Raw genomic sequence first — 12,490 nt, forward strand, 5'->3', positions numbered from 1 at the left:
AATACTACTCAGCCATAAAAAAAGACGAAATTGGCCCATTCACAACAATGTGGATGGACCTCGAGGGCATTATGTTAAGCGAAATAAGTCAGTCAGAGAAAGACGAACTCTATATGACTCCACTCATAGGTGGAAATTAGTATATTGAGAAGGAGATCTGATCGGTGGTTACCAGGGAAAAGGGGGGGTGGGGGGAGGGTACGGAGGGGGAAGTGGTGTACCCACAACATGACTAACAAAAATGTACAACTGAAATTTCACAAGCTTGTAATCCATCATAACATTAAAAAAAAAATAAAAAAAACAAAAAAAAAATATTTCTAAAAAGACACACCATGAAATGTTAACAAGTGATTTCCTTTATTAAAAAATTAAGTTACTCAGTGTACTTAAAATACAGTTTTGCTTTTAGTAACTTCAGTCACACAATTTTCTAGGAACTGAAATGTAGCTCATAAAAAACACATAACCTGAAAGAATACCGCCCAACAGTTGCAAAATGAAAACCACAACACCTTCTGTGACAGAAAAAAATTATTGGCTCTACACAAAAAATATTGATACCTATTTCTAAATTCATTTTCCTTACATACAACAAGCATATTCACAACAAAGGTGTTAGTGGTAAAGTAAAAGCAGTAATGGTTAGGATTTGGAAAAACACTGACACACCCAGACCCCAATCTAGCCTCTTGAATCTTAATTAGCAAGTAACAAACCCTAACAGATGCATCTGAGTTAAACTCCTGTCTGCTTTTATTTCCCAGAACAGGCCTAAATCTGCGAATTGTATCTTCAGACAAAACCGTCTGCACAGGGGTTGGACTGGACAATCGCTCATGTCCCTAAAATGCTATAATTGAAAACTTTACCATCATGTGCCTGCAAGGCTTAATTCATGTCCAGTGTTTATAAAGGCCAATAAGACGCAAACACGTTTTCAAGCTAACTTCTTGTGTGTGTGTGTGAGGGAAGAGTCGCCCTGAGCTAACATCTGTTGCCAATCCTCCTCTTTTTGCTTGAGGAAGATTAGCCCTGAGCTAACGTCTATGCCAACCTTCCTCTACTTTGTATGTGGGATGCGTCCACAGTGTGGCTGATGAGTGAGGTAGGTGTGTACCCGGGATCTGAAGCCGTGAACCCCGGGTCGCCGAAGCAGAGTGCATGCAACTTGAACCACTCAGCCATGGGGCCCAGCCCCATCAAGTTTGTTTTTTTTTTTTTAACTTAAATGGCCTGTCACACTTATTTTCCATATTGTTTCATAGCGGTGTCTTACTCTCTTGCTATGATTCAAATCTTCCAGTGGAGTTCTAGAAAACCCAGAGTCATGTATGCAGCACATTTTCAGCAAGAGCACATGGGCCTTGATGTCTTCCTGACTCTATCTTGTTTTTTGTACTTACCAGGACTCCCAGTTGGGAGTTCAGAAACCCAACAAGTTTAGGAGCAAGTTTACGCTTAAGGAACCAATCAATGGAGGGGCAGCTGGGGCTCAGGAATGACTGTAAGTTTTAAAATCCTTCTGGATTCTGTTTCCACCTCTTTGCATGCTATTAAAGTTTTGTTCTTTCAAATCACCTTTTTCCAGAAGACAGAAAAAATATAACCATGGAAAGCTCCCATGCTGAGATTAGCTCTTTCTCTTTCAAATTTTTAAAACCTCATCTCTAAGTCAACAGCTCCACTTGGGCAAAGCAGTCTCCCTTGGGCCAATTACTGGGTGGTCAGGGAGGTAGAATCTGTAAGATGGTAGCAGCTTCCTTTTTAATATAATACAAATGACAGGAGCATCTCCCCCAAAGAAAGGGATGCTGTATCCAAAAAACAGAGGGAGAGGAAGTACTACGCCTCCTTTCTCTTCATCTTATCCATCTAATTTACAACATAGCCATCACTAAAATGCTTTTGAGAAGAGTAAAACAGCAGCTTCCATTTAAAAAAAAAATACTCTATGCCAAGCACTCCATTTCAAATTCCCCCAATACTCCTGTCAGGTAGAAATTATTTTCTCACAGTTCCAAGGGGGAAAAAACAGACTCACAAAGTTTCAGTGAACATCACACAGGTCTACAACTCTTAATGCTTTCATTTTACTATTTACATTGCTTCTTATATTTGGAAAATTCAAAGTAATATAATTTTCATCATACTCTGCATTAAGCATATGCTGAAGTTAATGAAAAATAACCAATAAAACTGACACAACTGGCAATACTATTCTTTATTATCAATTTTTCTTTTTGAGGAAGAAGCATGCTTTTTTTTACAGCACCTGTAAACAAGTCAGTGAAGTATACTATTTTGAGTTTCTCCATATATATGTATTTTCTTTTTTTTTTTTTTTTGGAATGTTAGAATACCAGAACACCAACTGCATTACATACACTGAAGGCAAGTCAGGCTAAAACAAGGGTAAAATTTTATGGCTGAAAATATTCATAGCAGCAACTTTTAAAAGATGATTTTATTAAATCAAGTCATTGCACTTGGTCATTTTATTGCTACAGCAAAACAAGGCCATTACATTTTTAACACTTCTCATTTCTGATTTTAACTGATTGTCTCATTCAGTTCATACATTTCAAGTTTAAATGAAAGCATAAAATGGTTACCAGCAAATCTAAAGAGAGCACTTGGGTTTTTTTCCTGTGATCACAGTAAGAAGCATAAAAAAGAGAAAATCCTCTATGACACCAGACCCATTCTCTCTTCCTATCTTCACACTTAAATTTTGTAAAGAGGTAACAGCTTTATAGAAGACCAAAGCTTAGTGGTCACACTCACGCACACAGACACAACACTTCTAATATTGAAATACAACTAGGACAATTAGTAATATTATGTGTTTCAAAGAACAGCAAACCTGAACAATACATTCACTAAGAATTTGGCAATGACAGATTCCATGCTGTTCACCTCTAGTCTGTCGTTTATACTCACTCATAGAAAAAAATAATGATTTACTTCTAAGTAAAGGCTATTATTACAAACCATTTTGTGATATGAACTTTATGAATAGGAAATAATAAAATTCCTGTATCAAGAGCAAATACTGGTAGATTGCTAGATTAACGTAATCACTTTTCCCTCTGAGTTTGGTTTTCTTTTCTTTACTATTTGGTCAAGGGCAGAAAAACAGAGACACATTATTTACTTTTATATTCTGACTGAGGACTATACAAGCAAATACTCAAATGTATTTCAGTACTCATGACCATCTTGATTTCATGCCCAAGTGAGAAAACGACCAACAAAACCTTTAAGAATAGCCTGAAATCTGCTGGACACTCCCTTACCCGTTACGAGGGGAGGAGGGCCACTCACTATGCTTCCAGCCAGAGAGCAGGACAAGGACTTCCAGGATACGCTGTTTCTATTTCTACCTGAGGACTTTCAGTAAAAGAAACTAAGCTCTAATTTATTTAACAAGAAGGAAACCATTCATTTGAAAAGTCATTTAAAAACATTAGAACAGGAATAAACAATTTTGTTCAGTAGTGACCTCATCAGAAGAGCTCAAGGACTTTAAAGAGTTACAAGGTACACACTCAATGCACCATTAGATTGAATGTAAGTTGAGAATTTAACATTAAGTAATTATATATTGGAATTTCTATTATTTTCTACTAAAGTTCTCTTTTATTTGAAACAACATGACAAAATTTCATTAACACAAGATTCTACTATTATAAGATTAAAACTTAAAGGAAAAGAATTGGTTAGGTGGTTTAAAACAATATAAAATGCAAGCATGACAGATGGTACTCAAAATCTGAAAGTCATGTGCTATAATAGTGCTTAAAATCCTTTTTTTTTGCAAATAAAAAAATTCTACTTTTAACATAAACCCACATTTTGAGATGTATTATCTATAGACATAACATTTTAAAATCTTCAACAGTTCCTAAGTGACTCTGAAGAAACTGCTAATTCATCCATTTTGTGAAAATGCATTTTGAATACGGTCAACTATATTTGGTTTTAAATAAGCTGTAATGTTACATTTTATGATATACTAACACTCTTTATAAAGCTGGTATCTAAATGACAGCCCAAAATATCTCCACCAGTTAGTTTGGTCTATTAAGTAAATTACACATTGTAAAACCTGAGTATTTACATGATGATAACTTCTCCAAGTACAAAACCTCACACTGAAGTTCTTAAAGTTTTGAGTTTTGTTTTCCTAGTATTACCATTATTAAAAATCAAAAGAAGGGGCATGAAGAACTAAATCACAAACATGAAATGAGTACTATTTGAGCCTGTAGAATAAGCAGAAAAGTAATAAGGCTGGTGTTTGCATATTATATGTGCTGTAGTTTTTAGGCACAACAAGTTAAGGGTTAAATTGACATTTTTAGTTCCTTAGACCTAATGAATTTAAAATATAGCTCATATTTTCCCAAATATATTTAACAATACATTTAACTGAATTCCTTTTATGAATCCTATAGTGCAAGCAATATAAAATATTTTAAAAGTTGAAGAAATTATTTTGATTTCATTAGTTAGTACTATATGCATGGGAGAGTAATCTCATTTATAGCTAGGAAACTCCTATTTCATCACTCAGAGTATAAACAGCACTGCAAACAAACAGGCACAACAGTGTAATCCTGGGTAAGAAGCTAAAAGTAAAAAATATATATATACAAAGTTTATATCCCTTATGTATTATGGGAAAAGTAGTGACTACAGTTACTATAAAGCTAATTTGTCCCTCTCAAATAGTATATTTTACAGATTTGTAAAGATATCACCATATTTATAGCATAGATCTCTTTAAAAATAATACTACAGGTTTCAATAAAAAAACTATTGTGAACTTTCTTTCCTTTTTATACAGATTCAGTAGTATTTTCAAGCAAACTAAAAAAAAAGTTTGCAATCCCAGCACATAAGAAATAAGGCCTCTTTTTTTCATATTGGCAAAACAAAATATATAAAAAAAAATTCACCTTCCCCTACTTTTCTATAGATATTACAGTTCATATACTCATATTTATCACGACATCAGAATTTGTTATTTTTTAAGTAACAAGTCAGTTGAAGTTCATAGTGTTGCTTCTGAATCCCTGGAACATTAAGAACACTTCAAGAAGACAAGACTGCTTTTTTCAGCTTCTCTATTTCCACCTAAAATACAAAACACAAATGGAGCAACAGATAAAATACATTTACTTTAGTAAAGTTTCTTTATTTTATCCCACATCATTAAGATCTGATCATACTTTCAAGCCTCCATATTTTGATTTCCATTCTAAAATCTAATTTCCAATGTTGTAATAAATACAGAAAAAGTTCAACAAAAGAAAACATCACAATGCACGTTCCTAAAGAGCAGGTGACAACAACAAAAAAAGCAACTATAGCTGTTTCACCCAGAACTGTGTTAAATAATGTGAGCATTTGAAAGAACTGTAAGAAAATCAGCCCTACAGAGAACACGAGAACCCTTGAAACCAAATGAAGAAATGTACACATACCTGTAATTAAGCAAAGGGGGCAGAACAGTAAAAATAATAATAATAAAGGACCAGTTTGGTTCTGTATTTTTCACTTACTACCTATGTAACATTGATAAATCACTTCATCTCACCTGGTCTCAACTTTATCCTCATAAACATTATGTCTCTAGACTAAATTATCATTAAAGCCCAGGAACATATTTAAAATTCAGACAATGTGTTGAAATACTTCCAACTTTAGGCAGAAGGCATCCTTCACTTAACAGAAATTCACAACTTAAGAAACTCAGGAAAATTCATTAGATTTTCACAATTAACTGCAAAGAGTTACTTAATTTTGACATATTACAAATAACTAAGTTGAGGCTCAAAGATACCCTGCCAATGGTTCCACACTAGCAAGTGGCACACAACTTGTATTGCTAAGGTCTAAGGCTCTAAAGCCCACAGTTTTTATACTCCTTCCCAATTAAATATTTGGATCCTCATTTTTGTGTGTGTGTGAGGAAAATCGGCCCTGAGCTAACATCTGTTGCCAGTCTTCCTATTTTTGCTTGAGGAAGACTGTCCCTCAGCTAACATCTGTGCCAATCTTCCTCTATTTTATATGTGGGATGTTGCCACAGCATGGCTGGATGAACACATGGGTCCACACCCGGGATCCGAACCCATGAATCCCGGGGCAGTGAAGCAGAGCATGTGAACTTAACCACCATGCCACCGGGCCAGCCCGTATTTGGGTCATTTTGACCTTTCACTGCATGTGGAAGCAGGTAGGCCTTACCTTCTCCTGATAGCATCCTCCATCTTCCCAACAATGCATACAAATAAGACATGCTATGGCTAACCACTGATAAATAAGTTCATTATTACATGATGAGCATTTTGCCCCAGTCAAAAAGTATAGTTTTAATATGCTCACAATCTCCTTAGGGATTCTAACTAGTCGAGAATGGCTTGTTAATTTCAGGATCTTTCCTGATATTATTCTTCAACTAATATGATCATTAGCTAAATATTTTCGCAGCATCGGACTGGGACAAGTCTTAGTCTTCAGCCTGGATTGAGATAAAATACCTTCAATCTTCAGCCTGATGTGCTATTATTATCATCTCTATTTCAAAGACCAACTGTGTAATTTTAATGGGAGAGGATGCACAGAAAACAGTAAGAAAAAACACCAATGGAAAAGGCAGCAAGGAGTGGGAAGAATAACCCTGAATGCAGTAATATTCCTTACAGACTGCTATTTGTCACATAAATTTAGGTATCAAGCAAATATTTATATGGCTAGAGTTTCTCTTCTAGCACTTTTATGTTCATTGATCATCTGTAGTCCTTTTCATCACTCCTCAGTATAATTTAATGCCATATATGGTTAACTTTATAGTAGTTCAAAGTACTACTTTTAATATTTGGGGAAATATAATTTTTCCTTTAAACATATGATCCTAAAATTAATGCCTTATTAAGTGTGTTTTTACAATACAAGGGTCAAACTTTCCCCATTAAGAAAAAAATGTGTAATATAAGTCAGTGAGAGGCTAAGTAACAGCTGATTTTTTATTTTTTTTATTTTTAATTTTTGTGAGGAAGACTGGCCCTGAGCTGACATCTGTGGCACTCTTCCTCTATTTTGTATGTGGGACATCACCACAGAGTGGCTTGGCGAGCAGTGCAAAGTCCGCAATGGGATCCAAACCTGTGAACCCCAGGCCGCTAAAACAGAGCACGTAAACTTAACCACCATGCCACTGGGCCAGCCCCATAACAGCTGATTTTGCTGGAAAAATTGAATCAAAAGAAATTCTTCAAAAAAAAGAACAAACAATTCATTTGACTCGTCGTAATTTTTATGATGAATCATATAAACAGTCACGCACCACATAATGACATTTTGGTCAATGACAGACCATATGAAAGTGGTCCCATGAGATTAGTACCATATAGCCTAGGTGTATAGTAGGCTATACCATCTAGCTTTGTGTAAGTGCACTCTATAATGTTCGCACAAGGATGAAATCACCTAACAACACATTTCTCAGAACATACTCTCGTCGTTAAGTGATGCATGACTGTACAAATTGAACTGCATTGGTTCCTCTTGCTCACATTATTAGCTTATTTTCATATATGAATATAAATGTATATGTATAAGGAATGAAAGTCAAGAAACATTTTTGTTTTTACTTTCTCAATTTCTACCATGTTCCACACCAGGAATTTAAGACATTTTTAACATTTACCTTCTAACAGTTATTAATTCAACAAAAAATTATTAGCTATCTAACATGCATTTAGCACTGTGCTAGGAGCTATGGGCAAAGATAAAACAGACACAGATCCCACCTGCAAAAGTCTTACAGTCTAGAAGATGGGCAAAATAAGTCCATAATGTATAAGTGATAAGAGAGAAAATTAGTATTTATTCATCTCTTACAAAACTAAAGGATGTGAATTTGGGAGAAGACAACATTACTTTTAATCCAAAGAAGACTGGGTACCAACTTAACGAAGGTGAGTATTTGAGCTAGACCTTGAGAATCTGCAGAAGTTGGGCATGAGAAGATGAGACAAAAGGAAAATACAGTAAGAGTAAAAATTCAGACAAATTAACTCTAAGAGACAATTGAGGATCAGCAAGCGAGGAAAGAAAGAAGTGGACCAGGACATAAATGAAATCATATGCCAAGTCAAGAGTTTGAACTTTATTCAGCAATAGAAAGTTCCTGAAAGCACTAGGCAAGGAAAGATTAATTTGAGATAAGAATGCGAGAAACTTAAGCAAGCTAAATAGAAGATAAAGAGGATATGAAAAGGACAGAAATAGGGGACTAGAGATAAAGGTTAAGGCGTAAAGCTAATAGGCCTGAAAGTAAATGGAATTAGAAGAGAACAGAAATACCATGTCTGCATGACTAGAGGGACAATGAAACCATCAACAGAAACAGGAAATCAGAACAACAGAAAAGGAAGATGAGAAATTTAACAGGGACATGCTAATTCTGAGTTCACAGTGGAATATCTAGGGAGACTAGCAGCTATAGACACATGATAGAAGCTGGGAAAAGAAGTATTAGACAAAGACTGAATGCACAGGGAGGAGGGCCAAGGATATGCTGAAGGAACATCTCTCCCTTAGGTTACAAGAAAGGAAGAAGACAGAAGTTAGGGACAGAAGAATGCAGGATCATATAAACCAAGATAAAATTCTGAAAAGGTGGCAATGGTAAAAATGTGAAATGCTGTTGGAACTGAAGAGACATTGGAGTTACCATTAGTAAACCTAAATGCAAGGGATTACGCACTGAATTAAAGGTGAAGAATTAGAGACTAGCAATGTATGCTGTTTTCGGTTGTTTTTGTTTTGCAATAAATGAACCCCAAATGAAAAGAAAAAACTACAGCAGATCAAGTGGGCAGTTGGATCTGAAATGGGGCTTTTGTTTGTTTTTTGAATAAGGAATAAAATTGAGTATTTTCATGGAAAGAACAAAAAGTATCAATAGAAGGGACATGTTAACCATAACAGTAAAAACGGAGTTTTGATAATTTACCAAATACCTTCACATATATTATCTCAACAACTAAAGCTAAAGAAGGCTAACTGACTTCCTCGAGTTCAAACAGTATAACTCAATCCCTAAGAGCAAAGGTTCTGAAGCCTGTGTGCTGTTAAAAATTTCAGCTCCACTGCTGACTTAATCATTCTAAATCCTAGTTTCCTCACCCTTGAAACAGGAACAACAATCCTTATGAGGTATGTGTGTCCAATGAGATAATGTACAGAAAGTGCTAAGCTTAATTCACACAGTTTAGAACTAAAAGGCATGAGTGTAAGTCAGAAGAGGAACTCAAGTTTTTTAACTCCAACTCCCATGTTCTCTCTTTTTCACAATGCTAACAAAACAAAGAGGGTAAGTAATGAGGCAAGGTGAAAATAAGGAGGAGGATGAAATAAGACAGAATGGGAAAAGCCTCTGGAGAAAGGCAGGACACACTTTCTCTGAGATACACAGAAAAGAAGAACATATGAAGACCAAAGTCAGTGAGGATAAGAAAAAAATTAAGAAAGATAAAGAAAATAAGTAAAATCATCAGTCATCAGCAGAGAGTAAAGATGATGACACTATAAAGTAAACATTCACCGAGAAATCAAAGTCAGCAAATCTATAGCCACATCCTATTACCACCACCACCACCACTACCACAACCGGCCCTGCCCCCAGGACAACAAAAAGAAAAAAGTTTAACTGTGAAGAAGAGAGAACTAAAGCTCAAGAAAGAAGCAGTATTGAATGCAAAAGATCTAGCAACTAGACACTCTTAAGAGGCAAGAACCATGTTTGTTTTATTCACAAATGTATACCTTGTGCCTCATGCACTGCCTATGAGAGTTAATGCTCAAAAAATATTTGCTGAACGAAGGAACGGAATGTGACAGGGAGTCAACAAGAGACTAATTAAATGGCTAGCAGGGAGTGTTGAACTGAAGTAGGACAGCATAACTTGCAGTGGAACCAATCAACCAGTTGGGTTGGAAAAAACATGTCCAGTTTATGGTGACTACAATCGCAATGCCAGGAGGAATCAATTACCTCTAGATTACTTCTCATTGCCTTCTCTTCTTCCAAATCTTTTCGTAGTTTTTCCAGTTCTTTCCTAAGAACAAAGTATTTATTACTGTTAAGTTTTTCAATTAAACAATATATTTCACTAATGTTAACAGGGTCTCTGTTGCCTGACATTCCAGAACATGGGGAAAACTTTTTAAAAGAAACAGCCATATTGATTAAGAAAAATTTCAAATTCTCTAGTTGGAGTGAAGCAATTTTTCATATTCAGTTATCATACATCTCCCAAGCTGGACACTCCAGAGGCCAAACAATTTGGTAAAATAAATGTTAAAACACATCATAGTACAAGGTAAATTATAGTTTATTCAATAGAATAACCTAGACTTTCTATTTCTCTTTCTCTATTTTTTTTAATTAAATATTAGAGGCTGGCCCCGCAGCCAAGTGGTTAAGTTTGCACACTCCACTTTGGCAGCCCAGGGTGTCGCTGGTTCAGATCCTGGGCACAGACCTAGCACCGCTCATCAAGCCATGCTGAGGCAGCGTCCCACATAGTAGAACTAAAAGGACCCACAACTAAAATACACAACTGTGTAGGAGGGGGCTTTGAGGACAAGAAGGAAAAATTTTTAAAAAAATTAAATAAATTAAAAAAATAAATTAAATATTACATTAAAATCCAAAAATCAAACCAATAAACAAAAAACTTCAACCAAAAATGCCTCCTCCTTAACTCATGTTTTCATTCTTCTGTGTTCCCGTCTATCTTTTTATATAGTAATTTTTCCCTCCATAGCTGTACATGTATATTCTATATTGTCTTCTCACAAAGTATTTTAAAACATTTCCATGCTGCTAAAATTGTAATTTAACTGTTGTTTGCTATTCAACTATTCAAGTTTTTTGCTTGGGGGGACAGAAGGAATGAGACGAATAGGAATTTACTTAACATTATGAATACATCAATATATCATATTTCTATGTCAAAAAGCATGGACATTTTCTGCCTCTTGACATATACTAGGAAAATTCTCCTCAAGAACGTTGCAGAAATAATAGCTTGAAAAAGTCATGAAAACAGAATATTTGAGAAAGGAAGGGAGTTTCAAACTATAGAGTTTCAAAACTAATTTCTGAGGCCTGCCTGGTAGTGCAGCGGTTAAGTTCACATGCTCTATTTCGGCGGCCCAGGGTTTGCCTGTTCAGATCCCAGGCGTGAACCTACGCACTGCTTATCAAACCATGCTGTGGTAGGCATCCCACATATAAAGTGGAGGAAGATGGACATAACGTTAGCTGAGGACCAAGCTTCCTCAAAAAAAGAAAAAGAAAACTAATTTCTTCTGTGGTTTTAATGATTAGAAAACTATTTCTCTATACGGGAAGTAAATTTTCTACTGTTTTATAGTCTACTGACTATAATTTTTAAAATAAGTAATAAACTGAAATTTACCTAGAGTTTATTTTGGGATGTGATATAAAATGTGCTTCTAAGCTAATTAACTTCATATTGCCATAAGGTTATCACTAAATTAAATGATGCTTTCCTGTTTCCAATTATACTATTATTCTGAGTTTATTATACATTTAATCTAATTAGGTTAAATCTAATAATTAGATACATTATATCTAAATTAGGATCTAGTCCTAGAATATTTATCCTGCTGTATTTATATGTATAATAGTGTTACATTATTCAAATTATTTGCCTTTTCACCTGATAATTTAGTCAGTCTCACATTTTTATTGCCATTTTAAAAAATATGCTTACAAATATAAAATTTTATGTAACATTCTGTTTTCTTTTTACAAGATCAAACTATACACCGTGTCCCGTAACTTTTCAACTGAAGAAATAGATTACTGATGTACATGTCTGTCAACCTTGCCAAATGTTAATCTCCTTCCATTTTTTGATGATTTGTTCTATGCATTTTAGATTTCAATATTGAATGCACAGACTATGTATTTGTAAGCTATAAAAACATAATAAAGCAAAAAACCTAAGAACTCCAAAGCAGCTTAAGAAATAAAATATTACCAGTACCTCTGATACCCAAAGTGACCCTCCCCCTCAACCCCGTGTTCCCCCTCCTTCGTAGTATTATTCCTTTTCCTGTCTTTCTAATTTTACTACAAATGTATCTTGAAACAATATACTGTTTGGTTTTGTATGCTTTTGAACTTTATGTAAATAAAATAATAATATATGCATGTCTCTGACTTGCTTTACCCACCCACAATGTTTTTTAGATTAATTCATGTTGACACATGTAGCCACAATTCATTTATTTTTATTGCTGTACACTGTATAGTATTTCTCTGTATCAATATACCAGTATATATTTATCCATTCTCCTGTGATGCTCTTCTTTTCCAGATTAAAAAAGCTGCCATCCATTTCATTTTCCCAAAGGAACTCAAGAGTCTGAAAACACT

The 12,490-nt window shown here is 34.9% G+C and overlaps 1 protein-coding gene across 2 annotated transcripts in view; it reads right to left on the minus strand.

Moving 5' to 3' along the window:
• Nucleotides 1-2,209: 2,209 nt before the first annotated feature.
• CD2AP (CD2 associated protein) overlaps nucleotides 2,210-12,490 on the minus strand; it is a 129,730-nt gene continuing 119,449 nt past the window's right edge. For both annotated transcript variants that reach the window (XM_044776820.2, XM_070514795.1), the window contains 2 exons: nucleotides 10,073-10,136; nucleotides 2,210-5,142 (listed from right to left, as the gene is read on the minus strand). In XM_044776820.2, coding sequence (XP_044632755.1) covers nucleotides 5,101-5,142; nucleotides 10,073-10,136 — 106 coding nt within the window. In that variant the 3' untranslated portion in view covers nucleotides 2,210-5,100. The remainder of the gene's footprint in view (nucleotides 5,143-10,072; nucleotides 10,137-12,490) is intronic.

This window comes from Equus asinus, chromosome 8 (assembly GCF_041296235.1).
Source record: "Equus asinus isolate D_3611 breed Donkey chromosome 8, EquAss-T2T_v2, whole genome shotgun sequence".
Lineage (NCBI taxonomy): Eukaryota > Metazoa > Chordata > Mammalia > Perissodactyla > Equidae > Equus > Equus asinus.